General features: G+C 50.1%; 9 protein-coding genes across 9 annotated transcripts; 5 read left to right on the top strand and 4 right to left on the bottom strand.

The window, feature by feature from the left end:
• Window positions 1-129: 129 nt before the first annotated feature.
• Window positions 130-2,109, bottom strand: BDW47DRAFT_101701 (serine/threonine-protein kinase RIO1). Its single transcript, XM_024811712.1, has one exon. The coding sequence runs from the start codon at window positions 2,064-2,066 to the stop codon at window positions 360-362; it is 1,707 nt and encodes a 568-aa protein (XP_024674291.1). The 5' UTR covers window positions 2,067-2,109; the 3' UTR covers window positions 130-359.
• Window positions 2,110-2,277: 168 nt separating this feature from the next.
• On the top strand, window positions 2,278-6,502 carry BDW47DRAFT_101700 (chromosome segregation protein SMC). Its single transcript, XM_024811711.1, has 5 exons — window positions 2,278-2,499; window positions 2,575-2,734; window positions 2,787-3,997; window positions 4,046-5,937; window positions 5,998-6,502. Exons 1-5 carry the CDS (start codon window positions 2,462-2,464, stop codon window positions 6,288-6,290), a joined length of 3,594 nt encoding a protein of 1,197 aa, XP_024674290.1. The 5' UTR covers window positions 2,278-2,461; the 3' UTR covers window positions 6,291-6,502.
• A 235-nt stretch (window positions 6,503-6,737) lies between these two features.
• BDW47DRAFT_101697 (GIG1 family protein) lies at window positions 6,738-7,802 on the bottom strand. The gene is made up of 2 exons (XM_024811710.1): window positions 7,666-7,802; window positions 6,738-7,501 (listed from the first exon to the last, which is right to left on the bottom strand). The coding sequence occupies exons 1-2, from the start codon at window positions 7,778-7,780 to the stop codon at window positions 6,933-6,935; spliced, it is 684 nt and encodes a 227-aa protein (XP_024674289.1). The 5' UTR covers window positions 7,781-7,802; the 3' UTR covers window positions 6,738-6,932.
• Window positions 7,803-8,655: 853 nt separating this feature from the next.
• Window positions 8,656-9,379, top strand: BDW47DRAFT_123778 (uncharacterized protein; the record flags this gene model as incomplete). Its single annotated transcript, XM_024816121.1, has 2 exons — window positions 8,656-8,877; window positions 8,933-9,379. 2 exons carry the CDS (start codon window positions 8,656-8,658, stop codon window positions 9,377-9,379), a joined length of 669 nt encoding a protein of 222 aa, XP_024674288.1.
• Window positions 9,380-10,119: 740 nt separating this feature from the next.
• BDW47DRAFT_135090 (uncharacterized protein) lies at window positions 10,120-14,070 on the bottom strand (the record flags this gene model as incomplete). Its single annotated transcript, XM_024818242.1, has 6 exons — window positions 10,120-10,207; window positions 11,401-11,665; window positions 11,734-11,911; window positions 11,980-12,293; window positions 12,413-13,457; window positions 13,543-14,070. The coding sequence occupies 6 exons, from the start codon at window positions 14,068-14,070 to the stop codon at window positions 10,120-10,122; spliced, it is 2,418 nt and encodes an 805-aa protein (XP_024674287.1).
• A 584-nt stretch (window positions 14,071-14,654) lies between these two features.
• Window positions 14,655-16,888, bottom strand: BDW47DRAFT_116056 (putative MFS transporter; the record flags this gene model as incomplete). Its single annotated transcript, XM_024814881.1, has 6 exons — window positions 14,655-15,484; window positions 15,551-15,819; window positions 15,887-16,058; window positions 16,118-16,178; window positions 16,230-16,334; window positions 16,880-16,888. The coding sequence occupies 6 exons, from the start codon at window positions 16,886-16,888 to the stop codon at window positions 14,655-14,657; spliced, it is 1,446 nt and encodes a 481-aa protein (XP_024674286.1).
• Window position 16,889: 1 nt separating this feature from the next.
• Window positions 16,890-18,000, top strand: BDW47DRAFT_135088 (isocitrate lyase/PEP mutase family protein; the record flags this gene model as incomplete). Its single annotated transcript, XM_024818241.1, has 3 exons — window positions 16,890-17,379; window positions 17,432-17,913; window positions 17,968-18,000. The coding sequence occupies 3 exons, from the start codon at window positions 16,890-16,892 to the stop codon at window positions 17,998-18,000; spliced, it is 1,005 nt and encodes a 334-aa protein (XP_024674285.1).
• A 1,050-nt stretch (window positions 18,001-19,050) lies between these two features.
• On the top strand, window positions 19,051-21,559 carry BDW47DRAFT_116054 (alpha-keto acid decarboxylase family protein; the record flags this gene model as incomplete). The annotated part of the gene is made up of 9 exons (XM_024814880.1): window positions 19,051-19,091; window positions 19,148-19,245; window positions 19,310-19,384; window positions 19,440-19,603; window positions 19,660-19,740; window positions 19,809-20,316; window positions 20,450-20,873; window positions 20,958-21,285; window positions 21,449-21,559. The coding sequence occupies 9 exons, from the start codon at window positions 19,051-19,053 to the stop codon at window positions 21,557-21,559; spliced, it is 1,830 nt and encodes a 609-aa protein (XP_024674284.1).
• Window positions 21,560-22,663: 1,104 nt separating this feature from the next.
• BDW47DRAFT_135087 (FAD/NAD(P)-binding domain-containing protein) lies at window positions 22,664-24,252 on the top strand (the record flags this gene model as incomplete). Its single annotated transcript, XM_024818240.1, has 2 exons — window positions 22,664-23,948; window positions 24,023-24,252. The coding sequence occupies 2 exons, from the start codon at window positions 22,664-22,666 to the stop codon at window positions 24,250-24,252; spliced, it is 1,515 nt and encodes a 504-aa protein (XP_024674283.1).
• Window positions 24,253-24,952: the final 700 nt, after the last annotated feature.

Here is a 24,952-nt window from a genome sequence, read left to right as displayed (position 1 = left end):
ATGCCTAAGTTATTGGTGACAGACTCGATGAAAATCAAAGAGAGCTCTGATAGGTCGTTAAGCCATGGTTTTGCGATTTGCAAGCAAAAGCAAAAATGCTATCTACCTGTATATAGAAACAACGAATACGAAGCAATTAAGGAAATTCCATTGTTTTTGTGTCCCTGCCCGTACATGCATGCCGCTCTATATGCTCAGAACCAAAAGTATATATATCCAATCCATCCCACATTGACCCATCCATCCCGACCAGCCAACACTCATCGTCGTGAAGTTCATCAAATCGTTCAAAGAGAAATAAACAACTTTTTTTCGCTCCGTTCCATGAGACGTGATTATTTCGACAGTAGCCGTCACCACTATTTCTTCTTGCGCGACGAGGAAGAAACAAGGCGTTTCTTGAGATGCTTGGGCATCTTCTGCGTGCGTTTGTCGCGCTTTTCTTCCTTGACTTTCTGCTTGTGGTCACGCTTGCTGTCTTTGTCCTCGAAGCGTTTCCCGCGCGGGGCTTTCTTCTCGAAGGGGTCTTTGCTGTCGTCGTCTGAGTCTGAGTCGGAGCCTTCCACTGACATGCCGCCGCTCGCTTCGGACTCGTCGTCGCTCTCGGCGTCGCCTGAGGCAGCGGTGGGCTTTTCGCTGGCCAGAAGGTTTCGGTATACGAGGTCTGCACTGCCGCCTGCTTGGACTTGTTCGGCGTCGCGTTCGATGTCGTACACTTGTTCCAGGGTCTGCGGGATGTACTGCTGGCGGAAGACGGCGGTGTCGACTTCGTCGGCTGCTCGTTCATCGAGTGTCATCTCGTCTCTAGTGGCGAGAAGGTTTTCGATGGCGTCTTGCATTGGCTCCACTGGCGTCACTGTAGTCGGACCGTTGTGGGAAACAATGAACTCGAAGAGGGTCTTTTCGGGCAGGATGTCTACGCCCTTGCGACGGAAGAAATCGCTGACGTTCTTGATGTCCATACGCAGAAATTCGAGACTGCGGGGGTGATCGTGTTCCACACTTTGACTGACATCGATTATGTACAGCTTGCCCTTGTGGTAGAGCATGTTGTACTCGCTCAGATCCGCGTGGACCAGGCGGCACGTCTGGTAGAGCACGCGCATGTAGCCGAGCAACTCGACGTACACTTCGCGCCATTTGGCAGCAGGTTCGGGCACGTCGAACTCGACGTCTTTCAGTCGAGGAGCCGCCACACCCTTGGAGTTACCGACGAAGCCCATGACGAGGACGTGCAGACGAAGGTGAACGGGCTCCGGGCAAGGAATGCCGGCAGAGTAGATCCTCCGCAGGTTGCGCATTTCCTTCTCAGCCCACAGTTTCACCATCGCGCGGTTGTTGCTCTTGCTGTATCCTTGTCTGAACCGGAACTCACCAGTCACGTACTTATCTCGGTCCTTGAACACCAAAATGCTCGTCTTGTAGACTTTGATAGCACGGTGAAGAGGCGGAGCGTCTTCCTCATCGGGGATCGACAGAGAGTAGTAGACGTTGGCCTCTTTTCCTGTAGACAGACATCCGTGAATCTCAGACACAATGTCTCGGTTGATCATCTGCAACAGAAGCATTCGTGTGCGGGGATCCAGCACCTGTTCCGATGTTGCCCTGTCGGCCCTATCGTTGCCGGCGCCGCTCTTGGTGGACAGACCAGACTGCACATCGTCCAGCTTGATCTTCCCCGCATGGCGCGTTAAGGATTTGACCTGATCATCGACCGAAGCGTACAGGTTGGCGGTCGGTTTTTGTACATTCGTCTTCGGATATGTCCATTTGGGGGCGTTGGGGTCTGCGACGAGGTCGTTCGTTTTGCGTTGACGGTTGTAGCCCTTGGTCAGGTCGGATGGGTTGGAAGACCGAAACTCTTCCTCGTTGAGTTCCTCCTCAAAGATATCATCGTAGTAATCGTCGTCCTCGTCTTCATTTTCTTGCGCTTCAGGATCTTGCCCCGCCGTAGTGGGGACAGTGCCATCAGGACGCACATATCCTTGATTAGGAACGTACGTATGCGAAGGCGACAAGCCATCCGCCAGGTTGGCCGCCTGAGCAGTCTGCTCTGAGGAAGCCATGATTCCAATCGAAACGAATCCCCGATGCTGTACTGGAAAAAAAGACTACGGCAGCGAAGCGGACGGAAAGAAAAAAGTTCCATTTGTGACGCACTTTTTTTTTTCTCTGGACAGAGTGCGGGCCACCCTGTGCACACCGCCCGGCAAAACCCCGCGGGTCCAACGCGTTGGAAGGGGACTGGGCAGATCGACCACGCGTAGTGCGACAGTTCTGCTCCGTCGCAGGTCAGCACCACTTTGTTCCTCATTGTTTACTGTCTGACTCTCCCGGCCTCGCGCGTCAACGATCTGCTCTGCTGCAGATAGCCAGGGCACGGATTCTACTTGATACGCTGGTTGCGTGATGATCTGGTGGTTGTGAGTGACAGGATTTCCGGTGTCGCGCGTGCGTCAAGATGTACGTCAAGCAAATTATCATCCAGGGCTTTAAGAGGTAAGTAGCCCATATGTTGGTTGACGATCGTGTACGTGGGCATTGGAATTGATCGACTTGTTTTCATCTATATAGTTACAAGGACCAGACCGTGATCGAGCCATTCTCCCCAAAACACAACGTTATTGTCGGTCGCAATGGTTCCGGTAAAAGTAACTTCTTCGCGGCCATTCGATTCGTCCTCAGTGATGCCTACACGCACATGGGGAGAGAAGAGCGCCAGGCTCTTCTTCACGTACGAACTCCGCGACTGTCACCCGGTGGTAAACAGTGCTTACATTGAATAGGAAGGCTCGGGGTCTGCTGTGATGTCCGCCTATGTTGAGATCATCTTCGATAACTCTGATGACCGTTTCCCTACCGGCAAGCCCGAAGTGGTCCTCCGTCGTACAATCGGTTTGAAGAAGGACGAATACACCCTCGACCGCAAGAATGCGACCAAAAACGATGTCATGAATCTTCTCGAATCCGCTGGCTTCTCCCGTTCCAACCCCTACTACATTGTTCCTCAGGGCCGTGTGACTGCCTTGACAAACATGAAGGATTCGGAGCGACTGAATCTGCTGAAAGAGGTGGCTGGAACGCAGGTATACGAAGCGCGTCGTGCGGAGTCCCTGAAGATCATGCACGACACGAACACCAAGCGGTCAAAGATCGACGAACTCCTCGATTTTATCAACGAACGATTGGCAGAGCTTGAAGAGGAGAAGGATGAACTCCGGAACTATCAGGATAAAGACAAGGAAAGGAGATGCTTGGAATATACGATCTACTCGCGCGAACAGCAGGAAATCTCCAGTTTCCTCGACAACCTAGAGGAGCAGAGGCAAACCGGTGTGGAAGATACCGATGTCAACCGCGACCGCTTTATCCAAGGGGAAAAGGAGATGGCCCAGGTCGACGCAGAAATCGCCGAATGCAAGCAACAGATTGAATTCCTCAAGGTGGACAAGGTGCAATTGGAAGATGAACGTCGCGATGCTTCCAAGGCGCTCGCCCAGATTGAGCTGCAGGCCAAGTCTCTTTCCGACAACCAAGCTGCTGCTCAGGTGCTGAAGTCGCGTTATGACGACGACCTGAAGTCCGTTCAGACAGCGATTCAAGAACGCGAGTCGGAACTCAGCGGACTCATCCCTGAATTCAACGCAGCCAAAGACCAGGAGGATGATGTGAAAACCCGCCTCACTGAAGCTGAGACTTCCCGTCAAAGACTCTATGCCAAGCAGGGCCGAAATTCGCGTTTTAGGAACAAGTCGGAACGGGATAAGTGGCTGCAGAATGAGATCAAGGACAACTATAGCTCTGTCTCTTCCGTCCAGGGAGTGGTGTCCCAAACCCAGGAAGACATCCAAGAAATTGAGAACGAGATTGCTCTGTTGGAGCCGGAAACTGAACGTTTGCGCCAGCAGATCGACGGCCGAGGTGACTCTATTCACTCAGTGGAGCAGCAAGTCCAGTCTGCAAAGGATGAGCGAGACCGGCTGATGGATCAGAGAAAGTAAGTGGGTTTGCTTTCTCAATCGACGATTTGCTGACCTTTCCGCAGGGAACTCTGGAGGGAAGAAGCCAAGCTGGATTCTATCCTGTCTAACGCCTCCAGCGAAGTGGACCGGGCCGATCGCGCTCTGTCGCACATGATGGACCACAACACAAGCCGTGGGATCGCAGCCGTTCGAAGAATCAAACGCCAGCACAACTTGGATGGTGTTTACGGTACACTAGCCGAACTGTTCGATGTAAACGACAGATACCGAACAGCAGTTGAGGTCACAGCTGGCCAGAGTCTATTCCACTACGTCGTTGATACCGACGAAACGGCAACAAAGGTGTTGGAGGTCCTGCAGCAAGAGAAAGCAGGGCGAGTAACTTTCATGCCCTTGAACCGATTGAGGTCTAGGCCCACCAACATGCCTCGTGCTAGCGATACCATCCCGATGATCGAGAAGTTGCAATACGACCAGGCGTACGAAAAGGCCTTCCTCCACGTGTTTGGCAAGACCATCATCTGTCCTAATTTACAAGTTGCCGCTCAGTACGCCCGCAGCCACGGTGTAAACGCCATCACGCCCGAGGGTGACCGGTCCGATAAGAGAGGTGCCCTCACTGGTGGTTTCCATGATTCGCGACAATCGCGGCTTGACGCTGTCAAGATCCTGGCTAAATGGCGGGATGAATATGAGACCAAGAAAAACCGCGGGACTGACATCCGTAGGGAGTTGGAGAAGCTGGACCAGCTTATCACGAAAGCCGTTGGGGAATTGCAGAAGCTGGAACAGCAGCGGCACCAAGTGCAGAACAGCAGTGGGCCCCTGCTCCATGAGCTGAGGAGCAAGCGCGACCTTCTTCAGAAGAAAAATGACAATTTGGATGCCAAGCGGCGTGCTCTTCGTAACATCCAAGGCAATCTGGCTGCTCTGAATGACCAGATCAACGCGTTTGAGGCAGAGCTGAAGTCCCCCTTCCAAAAGGCACTCAGCGCCGAAGAAGAGAACCGCCTCGAGTCCTTGAACTCGACCGCCCAAGATCTTCGGCGACAGTACCAGGAATTGTCTGGCCAACGCAGTGAACTGGAAGCGCGGAAGTCGGTTATCGAAGTCGAGCTGCGGGAGAATTTGAACCCCCGCCTCGACCAGCTTGTGAGTCAAGACATTGACATGGCTGATGACGACAACAAAGGCAATCTGAAGGAGACCCAGCGTGAAATGAAGCGCTTCCAGAAGTCCCTGGAAAAGCTTGCCCAGCGGCTGCAACAGGTCGACGATTCCATCAACGAGTCGAACACCAAGGTGGCGGAGCTGACACAGCGCAACGCTGAGACGCGGCGGGAAATGGAAGACCTGGCCAAATCTATCGAAAAGCACCAACGCCGCATGGAAAAGAGCATGCAGAAGAAGGCTGCGCTGACCAAGCAAGCGGCCGAATGCTCTGCCAACATCCGTGATCTGGGTGTCCTTCCCGATGAAGCCTTCACCAAGTACAAGAACACCGACTCGAACACCGTCGTCAAGAAACTGCACAAGGTCAACGAAGGTCTCAAGAAATATTCGCATGTCAACAAGAAAGCGTTCGAGCAGTACAACAGCTTCACGAAGCAGCGGGAAACCCTCATCTCACGACGAGAAGAGCTCGAAAGCTCTCAGAAGTCGATCGACGACCTCATCACCGTGCTGGATCAACGAAAAGATGAGGCCATTGAGCGGACGTTCAAGCAGGTGTCGCGTGAGTTCGCCAATGTCTTCGAGAAACTCGTTCCGGCTGGCCGTGGACGCTTGATCATCCAGCGGAAGACGGACCCCCGGCAGGGCGATGAGATTGACTCGGATGACGAAGAGGCGCGTCAAAGTGTGGAGAATTACGTCGGTGTTGGAATCAGCGTCAGCTTCAACAGCAAGCATGATGAACAGCAGCGTATCCAACAGCTCAGTGGCGGACAGAAGAGTGAGTGCATCCTATTTCACTATTTTTTGATTGCTCTCAACTAACCCGGATGTGTTTCAGGTCTTTGCGCGCTCGCTTTAGTATTCGCCATCCAAGCGTGCGACCCAGCTCCCTTTTACCTCTTCGACGAGATCGACGCCAACCTCGACGCGCAGTACCGGACCGCCGTCGCGCAGATGCTCCAGTCCATTTCCGACTCGACCAACGGGCAATTCATCTGCACGACCTTCCGCCCGGAGATGGTGCACGTGGCAGAGAAATGCTACGGCGTCAGCTTCCGCCAGAAGGCCAGTACGATCGACGTGGTGTCGCGGGAAGAAGCGCTCAAATTCGTGGAAGAGCAAAAGTCATGAGGTGGGGATTTGGTGGTCTTTTTTACTCAAACTCTCACGTCGGTGCCGGAATGGATGGGACAGCAGGCGTATCTCAGAAGGCAGTCGCTATGGCTTTTTTTTTTCTTGTCTTTTCTTTTCTCTTCTTTTATTACTTCTTATTTTTGTTTCATTCTTGTAAAGATGCAGTCGGCTTATCTTCGCGGATTCCCAATGTTAATCCTACAATTGACCATTTCCTATATGATTCTAGTACACCGTCTACTCGTCACTGTCTGAAAAAGAGGTACCCCAAAATTAGAACCTCCTACAAGAAACACCGGCAAGTACTTTCTGCTTTGAGATCTAAGAGTATATACTATAAATATATCCCTCTTCTTGTGTCCTCTATGAGAGGAGAACATAGTTTCGGCCCTGTGTAGAGAAAGATAGGTAGATTGCTAGTATTACACCTCCCTGACTCTCATATCAAGCTCCTGAAATTATTATAATTCCATGATCACACCACTAATGCAAGCTAACTAGCTCTATTCGGGCCCTTCGGCCATCAGTGACTCGGAAGAACCCGAGAAACAGGGATAAATCAAGTATAATGCAACTCTCTCTCACACATGCAATCCGCCCGTCGTCTAGCTCCGTAGTACATAGTACATATAGCCACCATCAATTCAGCGGCGGCTTCTCCCCCGTCCACTCCGCCAGAATATTCTCCGGCACATCCCTGACCAAGACATGCACATGCTCCAAGCTCCGCACACTCTGCAAAGCTGTCGGATTCTTAAACCACAGCACGTGATCCTCCGGCGCGGGAATCTTCTCCAGCGCCAACCGAGCCACAAACGTACGCGCCACAAAGTCCTCAATCAGCGCGCGACTCTCGGGGGTCACCTCCCCGGTGACGGAATCCACCGGGACGGGGGTACGCAGCCAGACGACGAGGTGGACGATGCCGGGCTCCATGCCGTAGGGCCAGTCATTGCGGAGGATCTTGTAGTCTGCGGGGTCGGCGAAGGGGATGGGGTTGGCGAAGGGGAAGACGGGTTCGCTGTCTGTTGTTGCTTCCGTACTACTGGTAGGAGTGGTCGGAGGAGAGGCAGGGACATGCCAGTGTAGACGTCGCTGGCAGATGTAGTTTGTGATGGAGCCGTAGTGGGCTTTGGCGTCTTTGGACCAGGCGAGGTAGCGGATTAGGTCGGAGGGTTTCCGCTTGAACTTGGAGGGGTCGTTGATTGCTGTAGATTACGGGGGATAAAAATCATAAGCTAGGGAATGCGGGGGAATTCGGACGGTTTGTTTTATCTCTGGAGAGGGGTGATGTAGGGTGAGGTGGGATTGATGAGAAAAGAAAGTATACAGAAAGTCAATATATAGTACTACACAAATGGGAATCGCCTACCGATGATGGACTTGAGATCCTCCCAGTCATGGGGAATGTATTCATCGTCTGTTTGGGTTAAGAGCTGACGATCGAGGTCGGTCAGGTTGAATGCGGGAGGTTCCTCGGGAGACATGATGGGGCGAGAGACAGAGAAGAGTGTGTACTCCGTCGTCTGCGGTGACGGCGAATTATTTGATGTGGTTTAGCATGCCTAATCAGGGAACGCGCTTCACTGTTGCTTAGTATTGTGATAGGTGGTTGATCAAAATATCCTTCTGCTTATCTCAGGAGGGCTATTACTTAAGACTCTTTTCATATTCTTCACAACTCCAATCAACATGAGATCAATTTACTATGAAGTTAGTTATTCTATATCCTGTATCATACTACTCTCTTGATTGTCATAAGTTATAATTGTTATATATTATTCCTAGAAATCTCATATGACTTATTCTTTTCTACTAAATTAAAGTATAATCAGGTAACATACTTTCTCTGCACCAAGTCTACTCTCTATTTTATAATAAAACCAATTATTACAGTGCTTTCTCAGACAATTATGACTATATTACTAGAACTGGTCTAGAGCTCATCATCCTACGTATTTGAGTTCCCTCCTGTGCTGTCTAGAGATTTAAAGCTTTTACATGACTGTATTAGTAGCTCTCTATGTTAGGTGTGGCCCCAGGCAGCCCCCGTGGTCGCCCGCGCCACCGGGGCCCGCCTGGTCGTCCCGGATTCCTGGTCATGTATTATATATAGTATTGAGGCGAATATGACAGACAGTCTTCTAGACTCAAAGGGTGGAGATCCGACAACTCAGTCCTGGTTGAGTCGGGTCATCCAAGGGTGGGTCAGATATCTATCTCCCATTCGACCGTTCTTACCCCGCGTTTTGATTGATGTTTATCCTGCACTTTCCGGTATAAAAGTCCGGAGCAGGCCGAAAACCCTTGAATCGTAGAGTAATAATCTGAAATCACCGAGTGTCGTCACATTAGTGTCAAAATGAGCCATATAGACCGGCGCGGCACCCGCCGGCAGGGTCGTCCGTTGAAAGACTACAGCCGGGCATACAAAGCGTGTATTCCTTGTCGGAAGACCAAAGCAAGATGCGAGCTCGCTGCGGACTCGGAGCCTTGCATCAAGTGTAAAAGGGAACTGAAAGAATGTGTATTCACGGCTGAACGGTCGACAAAAAGACGCGCAACGGCAGACGTTCGAGGAAAGGTGTGCATCGTTAGATACTGTTCCCTGCCTAGGAATCTGCTGATCGTGTCTTCAGACGCCTCAAGCCGCACCAGTCCTAGCGGATACTACCAGGAATCCGGACTGCACACTGGATCTTGTGCATTCGTCAGAGCAAACCCAGGAGAAACCTCAAAGAGTCGAACTCCCGACTTGCTCGGCACCCCCACGTGCGCTAGAAGCACGTATAAACGCAGATTTCGATAATGAGGTCATGGAAACGGTAGTTTCCTGTTCCAAGGATGCGCTGGGCCTATTATTCAAAGCTGCCGAGCAACAGGATGTTGACGAGCTGGAGGCGGATCGCCAGGTTCACAGTCCTGTCACCCCTCTGACAAACCCTTCCACTGTAAATTTCAACCCATCTCCACCAGTCAGGCTATCGGAGCCGTCACAAGAAGTCATTGAGCTTTGGAGTCGGCATCGCTTCGTAAGGCAAGGGTGGTTCAGTGCCCAGGAGGCAGTGACATATATTGACCTGTAAGTCGAATCCAACAATCTGTGGTGGGAGGAACAAGAAGTTCTGATTTGCCTTCGAGATTCTATCGTAACCTCTCGTTTTTGTCGCCGGTTGCCGACACGTATTACGCTCGCCATGAAAACCATAAGGCACTTATTCTAGAGGAACCCCTTCTGTGCTGCTCACTGCTCATGATATCGTCGCGTTACCATGTGCTCCCGGGCCAAGGGGGGGTATCGCGGGCAGGATTCATTCACTCACGGTTGTGGAAGCACTGTGAGCATCTGATCCAGCGGATCACCTTCGGCGCTGAGAAATACAGCCTTGCCAGAACCCGTACACTGGGCAGTATCAGAGCTTTTCTCTTGATCACGGAATGGCATCCCCGAGCACTCCACTTCCCGCCTGAAAACGACGGGTGGGATGTCAGTCTAGCTCCCAGCATTGATGATAGCTTCGGGAACCACCAAAGAGACGGAGATATTCATCTCATAAGATGGCGTGAGGAAGTATTTGAGCCCGCAAAAAGATCGGACAGAATGAGCTGGACGATGCTGGGGCTTGCGACGACGCTGGCCCATGAGCTTGGAGTCTTCGAAGAATCCGAAGTCAATCAAGACCTTACCGACAATATCGATCTTCAGAGGGCTCAGCATGAGATCAGAATGTTGCTATATCTCTACGGAAACCAATTAGCGTTACGTCTGGGCTGCACAAGCGTTGTCCCTCGGAGCTACTGTCACCTGTCTGGCTACACGGAATCACTATCTGCACATGAACCCGCAGAACAAGCCAGCAAGGACCGCGACCGGATGATTGCCAAGTGGATCGATATCACCAAGATTCTCGAGACTGCAAAGGACATGCTGTTCCCCAACAAATCAACCACTCGCCAAATACTGAAGAACGGCAACTACATTGCTCTATCTGAACATTTCCAGCCGGTCCTGGCTCAGTGGCACAGCGAGTTCACAGCGATGGACCTCCCAAGTAAGTGCGCACATATTCGTTCAAATACCACTTCTAACAGTGTGCAATCGAAGCCATCCACGATGCAGGCAAGCAAGCTCTGCTTCTGGATTATTTTTATACCCGGGTGTATATTAGCTCCCTTTCTCTACAAGCACTCATAGAGCGACTCAATCGCCGCAGCAGTAGCGACATCTGGTTGGACCAAGCCTTCCAACGAAATCAGTACGCCGATGAGTTTAAATCGATCAACGCCGTCCGGGAAGCCAGCCGCGAAGCAATATCAATTGCCATCAAACTAGGGGAAAGCGGATGCCTACGTTATTGTCCGGTTCGGGTGCTTCTGCGAATTGTCTCAGTTTCAATATTTCTCCTCAAATCCATCAGTATCGGGGCAAGGAATGAAAACTTCCGTTACGATCTGGATATCCTATACCGATGCAACCAGGTCCTCAAGGCCAACCAGCATGATGATATTGACCTGTCGGCACGGTATGGCACGCTGATCGGCCGCCACGTGCAGCGACTCATCAGAAAATTTGGCTTGCAACCCAATGGCAATGCAGAAATCGCAGACCCGAGTTCACGATGTGTGCCACGCACGACACAGGCACATCTTTGGCGAGGAGATGGCTCTCGAGATAACAACTTTGGTGAGCAAAGATCAGATACCGGTCATGATAGCACCCTACCAGAGTTGAATCCTAGTCATGGGTTGAACATGGACGGCTGGTTGAGACAGGATGAGCCATTGCCTGCCGAGTTTGATGCAGGACAGTCCACGTCGCAATTCGCCATTGACTCGTTGGACTTTCTTTGGGAACTGCCTATTTGAATATTGCGTAAATTTAAGAGACATTGTATGATATAGCAAATGCAGTCCATTTACAAATCATTATGAAAAAGATATTTGACAGCCAGCTTCAGGGGGGAGTTCCCACCGCTGCCACGTGAACTTCTCATTTCACCAATCTAGGTTCTCGCCACCAGTCAGCTCCTTCTCTAGCACACCTATTGGTGGCTGATGGACGACATTAGAAACGGCAGCGGTGCTTGGCTTCGTGAGCTGTTCCCACAGGTCACTCCCAAGGAGTTTGTAACCCTCCACAGCCCCCTTTCTCGAAATGAGCTCCCTCTCGATATCACTCAAATCAAAGTGAAAGGTCTTTCCACCCGCAGTCACTGTCTGTGTTGAAACGTCTACTTCTATCTGCTCTCCATCTGCCACGACTTCGTAGAACGCATTGTCCGTAACGGTGAACCCCAGTAGGCCGAGAGTCCTCATGTTGCGGTTGAATATGAAGGAGAATGAACGGGCCAGTACGACCTGGATGCCAATCCCTGGTAGACAGATCTCAACATAAGCTTCTCTCCCTATCAGAGTCTTTCATGTATAGAGTTGAACTCACCTTTCAATGCAAAGACTGCAACTTCCCTGCTGGATCCGCAGCCAAACGCGTGATCTGCCACAATGACTCTCTGTCCTCCTTTGACTTTATCGCGGAATTCCGGATGCGTATACTCGAGACAGTGAGCTCCAAAGTCTTCGTCCGTAATACAGGTTGTCAATGCCGGTCCTGGCGCAAGCTGTTGTTGGTGGCTCAGTTATTGCTCTTCATGGACTTCGTGCGTGGACTCCTTCAGAACATACTCACCGCGTCTGTGTCTATGAAATCTCCAAGCCGCACAATCCTACTTTTGATATGCGGCAGTTGAGGACGAGGCATATCTGGTGGTAGTTGTTTTTCTGCTTCGGCGGTGGCCTTCATTGGGGCCATTTGCTTGCTCGGCCGAGAGCCCGGAAAGGTTGGCTCCGCATATTGGATTTCATCAACCATTTTCGACGTTTTCCATTTATGCTCCAACAGCTCATAATCGATTTCTTGCAGGAATGGTCGTGGGTCAACGAGGGACATGCTGAAGCTAGACGCCGCGCACACTACAGCAGAGGAAAGGTGACCGAAAGATCCTGGAAATTATTAGTTAGCAACCAAGGACAACAAGCACCACACAAAAACAATCGAAAGGGGGTCTCCAAGGTGTACTAGCCCTTTCCCATGCGATTCTGGAAATTGCGATTCTGCGAACTGAGCCAGGTTTCTCCTTCCCCAGCACGATCGACTGAAAGCCCAAGGCAGTATGAGCATCCAGGTGGTCCCCTAGTAAACCCAGACCTTGAATAAACTTCCAATAGGCCCATAGATTCAAGCTTTGAGACGATAGGCAATGAACTTGGCACATAATGGCGTTTGCCAGGGGCGAGCTCCAGACCCATCTTCAATCCAACCTTCAAGACAAGAGCCGCAAGCACCAGTTCTTCTTCGGTTGTCGTACAAGCACCGATAAACACGCCATCAAGATGCATCCCAGCTTTTTCAGTGATGGGAACCACGTTATCCGGGCTGGGGTACACGGCAATTGTGGGCTCCACCGTGGCCAAGTCGACAATATATTTCCCGGCATAGGAAGCGCCGCTGTCCGGTCGAAAATAGACAGAATGTCTCTTGTTTCGCTTAGATCTTCTCCGTGAGATAAATTGCCTTGTCACATCATCTGGTACGAAGACACCCGAGATGGCCCCGAACTCGGTCGCCATGTTACATATGGTGAAGCGAGCATCGCAAGATAAGAAACGCGCTCCCTCCCCACCAAATTCGACAATCCGCTCCGTGGCAACAGTGTTTCTCTTAAGCTCTTTAAGAATATGCAGGATCACGTCTTTGCCACTGATTCCCGGCGCCGGACGGCCTTGAAACTCCACGAATATCGAGTCGGGGATCTTCAACCACGTCTCACCCAGTATGAGCCCCATCAAAACATCAACTCCACCCAGACCGATGGCCAGGCAACCGACTGCCCCGCCGGAGCAGGTGTGAGAGTCGGCCCCGATGGCCAGCATGCCGGGCTCCGCACGCTCTCTCACAAATTCCGTGTGCATGATGGTGTAATTCAAGCCCTGATACTCCGTCATCTTGAAGTCCACTTTGGCCTTCTCGGCACGTGCTATCAGATCGCGCATCGTGGGTGTCTGCGCCGCATCAGGATGCACAACGTGGTCGGCTGCAAGCCAGAAGCGGTCATTTCGCCATATTCCCGGTGAGCCAAGGTCGCTTTCGTAAACCCGGGACATTGTCTATGACGGTTATACTGTCAGCTTTTGTGGTGATATTAAAGCAGACACGAAGATCTGAACAACAGGCTCGAAGCCGCATACGCACCTGCCAAGATAGCTCGGATGAAAGAACCCAGTCGAGTCCCACGCGAACAACAGCCCCTGCCTGTAATCGACCCTGTGGTATATTCCCGCCAACTAGGTGCTGCACGATTATCTTTTGTGCCAGTGTCATCGGTCCAGCGGCGTGTCCTGGTCCCGATGAGGGGAGGAACTTGCTCAACGAGAGTTCCGCGCTCAAGGATAACAACATGGCTTCAACAAGGAACCCGGCGTTTTCATAATCTCTTTCAACAACCAAGGCTCCTGGATCGTCACGTATTCCCAATCCGCCGAAGCTTTTGCTTGCAGTGATCCTTTCAACGGCATCGTTCAGCGCAGTGGCCTCGCCGACATATTGATTGCTCTCCAGTGTGTCAGCAATAGCAGATAGGAGAGACGGAATCGACCACCGGATATTATCGTCAGTGAGTACATGCTGGATAAAGGTGGGCTTTATCGCGCGCTCGTGATCCAGCAAGTTTAGAACGTGCGTCCCAAAGGCTTGTAACCGGGGTACTTCCGCTATGGTCATGGTGTAGCTATGTGTTTGTCTAGATCAAAAAGATTGTGAATTTGGAGCTTTGTTAGGTTCACGGCGAATTAACATTGTCGCGCGTGATGGTGTGATATCTATTTGCGGCCTACTACTTTTGTACTCCAGTTCCGCCCATGGTTTCGCGGATATAAACCGAGTGGACATCCACTTAACCGGATATCACCGGGAATGTGTCAGGATTCGAGTTAGGTTGGCATAACTATTAGCATCTCCTCAATATACCGTGCACCCGGTGATTTTTCCTGGAATTTCCGTGCCATGGCTTCCACCAGCCCGGTCCTGTACGATTTTCTCCCCAACCGGCCTCGCAATGAGAGATACCGTGTGCTAGATGCCGCAGCGAATAAAATAAAAAATAAGTAAAACCGATCAAGAAAAGACCACAGTTGCTTCAAGCTAGCGACACGAGTATTCGTTCTCCAGACGCGGTGGGATCAAAAGCAAAAATATAATCAAAAACAATAGAGAAAAAGCTAAAATTGGCATATTACAACCTATTGATCAATTTCAAGTCAACACTGCTTGATTCTTCAGTTGCTCTGTATACATCACTCTCGCCCCTAAAGCATATATCTGAAGTTGGGGTGACTGTCTCCCCCATCGGTGACATCCACCCTCTCATTCTCATCCACCAGCCCATGAACCCGATCTCTCCTTCTATTTTCCAAAGCCAGAGAAATCCGCAGCCCCAATGCCACAATGACAATCGCACCCGTCATGCCACATCCGATCGCACACCCCTTCGTATAAAACGGTGCATCCGTGTTCGGAAACACAGAACTACTGATAAAGCTGGAGCACTGGCCGAAGACCCCCAGGATAGCCATCCCAGCTCCCTTCTTGCTCTCTCCACCTTGATTATTGAGCAACCAGGTAATATTCAGTGAGAGTGCTGGGAAGACTCCACAAGTAGCAAGCCAGATCCCTGCGTATCTTGCCGCGGTGTTTTCGACAAGGGTCAAAATAAGGTATCCCACGGTTGCCATGGCGGAGAAAAAGATAATCACCGAGCTCCGACTGCTCCATTTATCAGAGACAATTGCCGCTCCCATGCAGCAGATGAATGAGGCTAGATAAGGCGGCGCCGCGAAGCCTTGTGCTTTGATCGAAGTGTAGCCCATTGCTTCTAGGATAGAAGGGAGGAAGTTGGATAAGGCCGCGAACGAGAAATTACAGCAGAAGTGCATGAGCATGTGCGTGTAATTCTTGTAGTCGGAAAGGCCGCTGAATACCTGAGTCCAGCGTAGCTTGTTTTTCTGGGTTCGGTCGATGGTTTGAAGACGCTCAACAGCGTACGTTTGCTCCACGTCACTGAGAAATTGTGCTGTACCGGGGGAATTGGGAAGATACAAGTACACAATGACAGCAAAAAGGACCGTTGGTGCTCCCTCTGTATTGCGTCTCATTCAAACCCGCGTTAAGATGGGAACTATGAAGTGGGGGGTTGGGATCTTACCTATAATGAAGAGATAGCGCCATGGCTTCAAGGAGCCTTGGATGTGTGTGATACCGTAGGCGACAACGGACGCAATCGTGTTTGCAATGGGAGACATGCCTAGCAAAAGTGATACCCGAAAGCCGAGTTCTTGTCGTTTGTAAAATAGGGACAGGAAATATGGGGCACCACAGCCAAATGCCGCCTCAAAGACACCTAGCAGGGCCCGACAGACGATGAGTTCGGCGAGGTTGTTGACCGCGCCAGCGCACATTGCAGCGGCTCCCCAACTATATTCAAAATAATGGTTATTTCATGAGGCACCTGTAGCTCTTGTACGCTTCGGTTCCAACTTACCATACGCAGAGAATGGCAACGTAGATGTGAGCTGGAAGGAGTTTCCAGAAAACCGTGGTCCACTCAAACAGGATATAGCAGATGTAAAATGCATATAGGACCCAAGACCACTGATAGTCGTCTAGTCCGAGGTCGTCTTCAAGGCCTGCGGTCTTTGCATTGCCGATGTTTCCTATTAGACAGGTGAGATGGAAGCTATGGACCGGAAGGATCTTGGGATATTCGACAAACCTCGATCCAAGTAAGATAGAATATACAATATACAGACAATGGGCATCATTCTGCAATCAAACTATAACGCTGTCAAAAGAGACCAGCACGCTTATATCCAGGGTTTAGATACCTTTCGACGGACTGAAAACTCATGCCTCCCAGAAATCAGTACTTGGTTATCCGTCTTGTCTGGAGAAAAGCCCTCAACATGCTGAAATGTAGGGCCCTCAGTATTCTTTGGCTCTATCATGTTGTACGTGTGTGAAAAATTTGAATAAAGACAGGTTCAATTGAATTTGCATGATATGATCCGGATTCCCGATTGACATGATATATCTTCATTGCGGGGTCAATGCACTTGTATCTCCTCTTCCTCAACCCTTTCCCCGGATTTTCCCAAGAATCATTTTTCCAAAATCAAATTGATATAAAAATTTCAATATCAAGGTTGCAGGGGAAATAGACCCCTAACTACGTTAGTCCCAGGGCTTCCCGGTAGCTGCTATGTTTCCGGAGAAGAGCGGATATTGCAAAGTCAAACTTTCTGGGAGACTGTCAGAATTTCCCTTGTCCAGTTCGGAACCATTTCCCTCTGGGAGAACCAATCGGAAAAGGTTCAGCTCTCGGATACTGTATGGTGGCCTTTGGCCAAGGGAGTCTACGTGCGGGGAGAACATGGTGAAGCCACCAACGGGGAGTTTTGAACACATATAAGCCATTCAAGGTGACCGGAGAATTGCTTCTCTTTGAACCACAACAAGCCTTTAAGCAAACCAACACTTTGACCATAATGTCTGCCGGCAACGTCCCCTACCCTTTCCACTTTGACTCGCTGGAGGATACAAAGAAAGGCGTCGAAAATGGAAAAACAAGCGACATTACCATTAGCTTGAAGAACGTCCGCGGCAGGATCCCTTCTATTCAAACCTCCCGTCTCCGTTCGATGATGCTCGAGGCACACGGCGATCCCACGAAAATCATGGCCCACGCTTCAACCTATGATGGTCTCTCCTCTCGTCTGGTTGAGGAAGCCGGTTTCCCAATGGTCTTCTTAGCAGGATATGCCGTCTCGAGCTCATACGGCTTGCCGGATGCTGGGTATATTGCAATGGCTGAAATGTGCGAGAAGATTCGTGATGTCTCCCGTCTAGTTTCAGTACCTATAATGGCAGACGGAGATACCGGATATGGTAGCCCGATGAATGTGAAACGAACCGTTGAAAGCTTTGCCGCCGCAGGTGCTGCGGGTGTCATGATCGAAGATCAACAGTGGCCAAAGCGTAATGTCTGATTTCTTGATCTCCGAGTGCTACGCTAACAGTTGTCTCCTAGGGTGCGGACACACTAAGGGGAAGAGCGTCGTTTCACGTGGCGAAGCCTGTGCCCGAATCCAGGCGGCATGTGACGCGAGAAATGAGGGAAGGGATATCTTTATTCTTGCCCGAACGGATGCTCTTATCCACGGGTGGGATGAAGCGAAGGCCCGGGTTCGTGAATACAAGCGGATTGGTGCCGATGCTGTTTTTGTCGAGGCGCTACCGGATCGACAAGCCATGAAGCTTTGTGCTGAGGAGGCTGGTCTGCCTATATTTGCCAACGTGATTGAAGGGGGCAAGACGGAGAATCTGTCGGCGAAAGAATTGGCTGAGCTCGGGTACTGCTCGGTTGCGTATCCTTGGTCCCTCGTTGCGTCTCATCTAAAGAGCATTCGCGAGACGCTGGAGAATTTGAAGAGAAGCATGCTTGTAGGAGCACCGCCTATGATCTTGACCTATGATGAGGTCTGTAAGGGAGTGGGGTTCAACGAATATTGGGTGAGGCGTGCTCACAAAACCTGCAGACATTGGCACTGCTGACTTTCTTCACAGGGCCGAGAAGAGAAGTACAAGTTTAGTACCTGATGGGAGTTGGTCTTGGTTCCAGAATTTTACAACTGATTTTCTACTTTGATCTGGTTCCCTACCAGCCTGGCGCGAAGATTTCTCCATAGTGTCATATATGATTGTTTAAGCACAAGCTCCAATACAAGCCCAGTTGATACTCCTCTTTCGCAGACCCAGTTTCGGCTCTCTACTGGATTTTCCTATTGATGTCAGACGTTTCTCTCCGTAGTCGTGCCCGTTTGAAATTGGTGCCCTAATGAGCGGGTTCGAAGTTTGCAGTAGCTGCGGTTCCGCCAGTTACTCAGTCGCCTCTGCTGTAGCCACCTGATGGGTCGTGACCCCTGTAGACACCTTGCTTTCCAGCATATTTTTCATTCTGGAAATTAGCAGGTGAAGGTGTAGAATCCGCTCTTCCTGCGGTGGTTTCGGACTTTCACGGATGCGACTCTCTATGTTTCCCGCGTAGCCATACTTAGGGCATTAGCGCTGTCTCACGTCCAATCACGGCTATGTTGGTAAAACTTGTCACCGCAAGACACTCGAAACATCGATGTTGAAGTGTGTCAGCGACGTCCATTCGGATTTCATATGGCTTGCTGTTCGACATTCCTCCGTGTTCTCGGATAGGGCTATCTTGGTTACCCCAAGTTGCGTTTCTGGATGTAGGCTTAGGTTTTACTTGGCTAATGAGGTGGCTTTCTCGTGGGCGGAACGAGTCCGTGGTCCCGAGGCTATATCTATAGCTTGTTTGCGGGAGTGAGTAGTGAATGGCTCCCGGATCCCCGGATAGTGCCGGATCATTACCACTCTCATACACCAAAGCAGAACGGAGCCGGATACTCAATCGGATACCGACTTTGAAGTTTTGAATCAGTCTCAGGGTTGACATGCTAAATCATGCATCACAGTGTGTATATCAACCTATGTTAAATTAGAACCGTAAAAACAAATAAAAGGTAGACAATCCTCAGCAGCCTACTGTAGGCCTCAAATTAGCTTCCAAAGCAGCATATCCTATTTCCAAGAAATTAGCCTTGCTCAATTGCATCTGTGTAACAGCCCCACGCGATGTCGAATTCTATTCCTCTTGGTCGGTATCTATGGACGAGGTCAGTGAAATTCAGCAAAGGAAAAACACGCAGAAGCTTACATTGATTGCCTAAAGAATACACCAACAAGGTTGCAAGAGCATCATGGGGCTTCCCGGTGACATGAACCTCGAACTATTGGATTACATTAATGATGTCAACGGACTGAACTGGGGTACATCCAAATCCCTAACAGAGGGCAACCCCCATCTCGGGACAAAGCTGATTGAACGTTGCAGTTGGCAACACAAATGAATTAAATGCTGCATATGCTGCAGACGGCTATGCCCGGGTGAAGAATTGTCCCGGTGTCAGTGAGTATTCTTTCACCCGGCTTATACTTCTATGGACCTCTGATTGAATCAACAGTCGTAACGACCATGGGGGTGGGGGAGTTGAGTGCCCTCAATGGCGTTGCCGGGGCTTATACAGAGCAAGTCAAACTTATCCACATCGTTGGGACGACATCAACTGAGGTGCAAAAGAAACGTCTGATGATTCACCACTGCCTTGGACCGGATCCAGACCATAGAGTGAGTTGAAACGATTCCCGTTTGATGATTTTGTTCGGTGATTAATCCAGGCGCAGGTGTACGAAAAGATCTCTGAAAATGTTCGGTGCACCCATGCATGGCTTGATAATGCAGAGACAGCGGCAACAGAGATCGACGTGAGTATATACACTCTAAAATAGAAAGACCCTTGTTGGTACTATTCACTGACTCACGATGTCCGTAGCGAGTCGTCTCGGAATGCTGGATTAGGTCACTGCCTGTGTATATATTCGTGCCGATGAACTTCGTCCATACCCCGCTTCCTCTGGGTCGCCTCAACAGACCTTTGAAAATAACTTTGCCAGTGAATGTGGCAAATGAGCAAAACGCTGTGAAGAATATCATACAAAAGATCGTGTCTGCTAAAAATCCGGTGGTCCTGGTCGATTGCCTCGCGGCCCGTCATGAAGCTGGAGTCGAGACAAGGCAGTTGGTCAATACGCTTGATTTCCCCACATTTGCGACTTCGATGGGGAAGTCAATTGTCAACGAGACGCACCCGAGGTTCTGTGGCATCTACAATGGGGAGGTATCGTATCCGGGGGTGAAGTTGGCAGTAGAAAGAAGCGACTGCATAATCAACATTGGTCCTCTGCTGGCAGACAGCAATACTGGTGGCCATACGCGAGGTATCCTGCCAGAACAGGTGGTATTGATCGAGCCTGATACCTGTACCGTAAGTCGCGAGGAAGGTTGGAAGTAGGATGATCACTATCTTAACAAATCTCAGGTCTTTGGAGAGACATACTCCAATGTGTATCTGCTACCCTGTGAGTTCACACCGAAACAAACTGAGTCCTGCGAATTTGTTACTTACCAACGAAGTGCTGCGAAAGCTGCTCGTCGCTGTTCGTGAAATGCGACTTCCTGTGACCACGAACCCGGCTCTGCCGCCTCAGCCAGACGCTGCTGATGCACACTCCAATGCTATCACCCAGTCATGGATATGGAAGCGACTTGGAAATTTCACCCGAGCCGGCGACATTCTGATCGCGGAATCAGGAACAGCCCAATTCGGTTTCCCTGACGCAGACCTGGCAGCGGATGCTCGATACGTTACGCAGGTTTACTACGGCAGCATTGGCTACACTGTCGGGGCCTGTCTGGGTGCAGCGATTGCACAGAGAGAAATTCAAGCCCAGGGCGGAATGAACGGCGGACGAACAATTCTCGTCGTGGGCGACGGCAGCTTGCAACTAACCGTGCAGGAGATCAGCACGATGATTAGAATGGGCCTACACCCACTAATGTAAGTTGAAAAAGTCTATCCAAGCCCATAGGCAATTCTATCGATTTTGTGGGAACCTCGCACTGATTCTGAAATCTGCAAAAGTTTGATTATCAACAACGACGGCTATACAATTGAGCGGGCTATTCATGGGGCTGAAGAGGAGTACAATGGCATTGATCCCTGGCGCTTCCAGAAATTGCTAGATTTCTTCGGCGCCCAGAACAGCGAAGCCTCCAGCCATCTAGTGACGACGAAGGAAGAATTGGAACACGTTCTTGCTCTGCCAGAATACGAGTCCCCGACCACTATACAGCTTCTGGAAATCCGTATGGATCAAATGGATATTCCATGGAGATTGAGAGACCAAATCGCCATTGTGAACGCCCGGATCCAATCACAGAAGGCAAAGCAGTCAAAGCAAGCTCAGCTGGTCAGTCATAACGGGGATTTCACTTTATGCCGGAATGGAGAGGTCGTCAAGGAAGTCACTGGCAACGAAGATTGGCGACTCCATCTCAATCCAGCTTTATGTTGAGTGGGGCGCAAGTTTATACATTCTTTTTGGCGGTGTATACTATAAGATTGCTTCTCAGAAAGAGAGAATAGAAGGACTTGAGGATGATAAGTGTTTCGAGCGATGCGTTCTAAAAGAAAACACTTTGAAAACAGTTTCCAACATCCCATCGGAACTTCTCAAGTTTTAATAGTTTTAGGGTATCAGGACGAAGAAGAGAGCAGCCTATTAGGAACAGAACATCTAGCAAAGATAGTAAGCTAGGAAGAGCGAACCGTTCGAGGGTCTTCTCAACTTCGTCCTCTCCCACGAGACTGATTCGCTTATTGGAGAACGTCACCGAAAGCAAAGGCGAAAGTTGTGATTGATGTTTTCAGCAAGGGGACCACGTGTGATGAACTGACAGGGCTTGTCGAAGTAGACCCATCTAACAATCCTACATAACAGTTTAGCAGCAGAGGGTGTTTTCACTTCTTGAATGGATTGACCGCGTTTATGGTAAGCTCTATCCCGAGTTCTGTCAAAGATTATCGACGACAGCACTAAGTCCGACTTCGACATCGTCTCACAACCATATCTGTTCTTAGGACTGTCTTGTACGCAATGCTGGCTATACGATTTAAACTCCAATCGTTTTCTTATACTCCATAATACTAAATTGAATTCAACGACTCAGCTCAGCCACAGTGATATTTCCTTTGGCTTCTTTTCTACGTCGTAACGAACGTATAACCAACGGGGATATTGAGTTGAAGAAAACCAGTGAGGATAGCTTTAGGATCAGCCACCACGTCTGGTGAACTCATTAGCGGTGGGGTCGTCTCCTAGGTAGCAATAACCCAATGTGTCTGAAATTATGATATCCCGTATGGCACAGAAAAGTCATTGAGCGTGAACGGCGGATCCAGGCCGGCAGGGACTTGAACAATAGCAACGTTTCGAATTAGGAGTCTATACGACGAATCATTCCAGAGGTGGGCACTGGCTAACGAACCGCCGCTATTTCTTGTGATCCCATACCCCGCTACTCAACAGCCGAACCGTTGTGACCGGTGCGTTTTCGGAATGCCAAAGTTCGGATATCCGTAATTGATGTCGATATCCGGGGGTATCCGCCAGTCCGCGGGGTGTTAGAGAGATTAGTCTATGCGGAATTAGATGCGACGCTTGAGTGTGCGTAGTTTCCATGTATCTTAAATATTATTTTAAAAGCATCATGTCGTAGCTCAAAGCAATTTGATCAGTTCCAACCCCGTTGACCAAGTACCTTGAACCGCCATTCCTTGTCTCGGCCATGTCCACAGTCCACCAAAATTTTGACGTCGTTGTCGTTGGTGGCGGTAACGCGGCCTTGTGCGCTGCGTTATCCGCATATGAAGCTGGAGCAACGGTGGCAATTCTCGAAGCCGCCCCAAACGAAGAGCGCGGGGGCAATAGCCGATTTGCGACCGCTGTCTTTCGTGTGGTGCATGAGGGGCGTTCCGATCTTGAGCCTTTACTCACTCCCTCAGCGAAGGCCACCCTCCAGAGACAATGTCGACTAGGCCCTTATACAAAGGAGATGTACAAGGCAGATATGATGAGGACGTCTAAAGGATTCAGTGACTGGGAGCAGGTCGATGTTGTTCTGGATCATTCACTGGACACCGCCAAATGGATGCACGGGTTAGGGGTTGAGTGGCAGCTCAGTATAAGCAAGTTCTTCGATGAGGAGAGAATCAAGGACCAAACGACGGACCTGCCAGCTGGGTCAGCCATGATGGCCGCCCATGAAGGTGTAGGCTTGACCAACAAGCTATGGGCGGCTGTGGAACGCACGCGAATCCGCGTTTTCTACGACAGCCCCGCGTTTGACCTCATTGCAGACGGAGACACCGTGCGTGGGGTACGGACTCGACAGAATGACCACTTTGTTGATTTCCGCGGGCAAGTCATCCTCGCCTGCGGTGGCTTTGAAGCATCGTCCCGACTGCGCCGACAGTTCCTTGGAGAGGGATGGGATCTGGTGCTGGTGCGCGGCACACGGTTCAACACCGGCACGATGATGGAGAAAGCACTTGCGGCGGGAGCGCTGGACACCGGGCACTGGGGTGGCTGTCATGCTTCTCCGCAGGATTTTGACGCTCCCCGGGTGGGTGATCTGAAGGTCAAGGATTCAATGAGTCGCTACTCATGGGTATACGGAATTATGGTCAATCAAGATGGAAAAAGATTCCTTGATGAAGGGGAGAATATGGTTGCTGTCACATATGCGAAGACTGGTGCGCTGATCGGAAAACAACCCAATGCCACCGCATTCCAAGTCTTCGACCAGAAAATATTGCATCTCCTAGAGCCCCGGTATGAGACGGGGACCCCTATTGTGGCGGAGACCTTTGAGGAGTTGGCTGAGAAGATGGGGATTGAAAAGCGACAGTTCCTTAATACAATGGATCAGTACAATGCTGCGACGCCAAAGGGGGAGTTCAGTCCATTTATTCTCGATGGCCTGTCAACTGGAGATCAGCTTGAGTTCCCGAAGAGCAACTGGGCTGTACCGCTTGATCGGCCCCCATTCGTTGCGTATAAAGTGACTTGTGGTAGGTTCTTCCATCCTGCCGTCATTAAGCCATGAGGCAAAAAGAATCCACAAAACCAACACTGATTTACTTAGGCATTACATTCACCTATGCCGGCTTGAAGACTGATACGTCCGCACGAGTTCTCAACAAAGAGTCCAAGATCATGCCCGGACTATTCGCAGTAGGAGAGATCAGCGGAGGCTTCTTCTCGTTCAATTATCCTGGTGGCGCGGGTTTAGTAAAGGGAGCTGTCTTCGGTCGAATTGCCGGTCAGCTTGCGGCCCAGAAGGCTAGGGAGATACCATTTATAAGTGTTCTCTAGTGGTTGGAAAGGGCAGCTTTTTACTTTCTACGTGATTGACGTAGTAGATGTTCATCTTCCCTCCTGTAGAACCCAGTTTGTGTCCAGATTGGTATTCAGTGATGTTTCATACGTCTGGAGTCACTCTCGATTTGTCGTCTAGTCTTCCACCCTTCAGGTGCAAATGGAAATCTTGCATTGATTTGCTTCAGGCTATTTGCCACGCTTCATGAAAAGGGCCCTCATAATGTACTTACCCAATGTATATACTCTATTGTCTTATAACATCCACCTCGACAGAATCAGGGTGTACTAACACCTAAATTATATGGTAGAGATATTTGTACCAGTAATTATACTGTGTAGTAAGGTGAGAAGAAATGGAAGCCTCAAACAATAGTTTTGGTTGATAATTCCCGATTGGCAGTGCATGTGGTGAATGACCGTTATGTGTATTTGCTAGGTCTGTGCATTCACTCTGATAGCGAGTAAGATGACAATCAGTTTATTGGAAAACTACAAATTATGAAACTTTGTTTTTTTTTTTTTTTTTTTCACAGCTCTTTGAGAAATCCACGTTGAGCACATTGATGCTTTCTGGTATAGAGGTTCGCTGTAGTAATCCCCCCCTATACAATTATACCATAAATAGTTAGCTTGATTATCGGCCTGGGATTCAAGGCAATTTGGCCATCAGGTATCCACTTCCTAATGCGGCTAG

The sequence above is a fragment of the Aspergillus candidus genome, assembly GCF_002847045.1.
Source record: "Aspergillus candidus strain CBS 102.13 unplaced genomic scaffold BDW47scaffold_9, whole genome shotgun sequence".
In the NCBI taxonomy this organism is placed as follows: domain Eukaryota; kingdom Fungi; phylum Ascomycota; class Eurotiomycetes; order Eurotiales; family Aspergillaceae; genus Aspergillus; species Aspergillus candidus.
The sequence above is the reverse complement of the archived record's forward strand: the minus strand, read 5'-3'. Positions and strand labels throughout refer to the sequence as shown.

Bases quoted from the DNA above. Each gene is read 5' to 3' on its own strand.
- BDW47DRAFT_101701 (XM_024811712.1), bottom strand. From the start codon at position 2,066: ATGGCTTCCTCAGAGCAGACTGCTCAGGCGGCCAACCTGGCGGATGGC.
- BDW47DRAFT_101700 (XM_024811711.1), top strand. From the start codon at position 2,462: ATGTACGTCAAGCAAATTATCATCCAGGGCTTTAAGAG. The intron at 2,735-2,786 runs GTACGAACTCCG...TACATTGAATAG, and splicing joins AGCGCCAGGCTCTTCTTCAC to GAAGGCTCGGGGTCTGCTGT. The intron at 3,998-4,045 runs GTAAGTGGGTTT...ACCTTTCCGCAG, and splicing joins CGGCTGATGGATCAGAGAAA to GGAACTCTGGAGGGAAGAAG.
- BDW47DRAFT_101697 (XM_024811710.1), bottom strand. From the start codon at position 7,780: ATGTCTCCCGAGGAACCTCCCGCATTCAACCTGACCGACCTCGATCGT. The intron at 7,502-7,665 runs GTAGGCGATTCC...CGTAATCTACAG, and splicing joins GGATCTCAAGTCCATCATCG to CAATCAACGACCCCTCCAAG.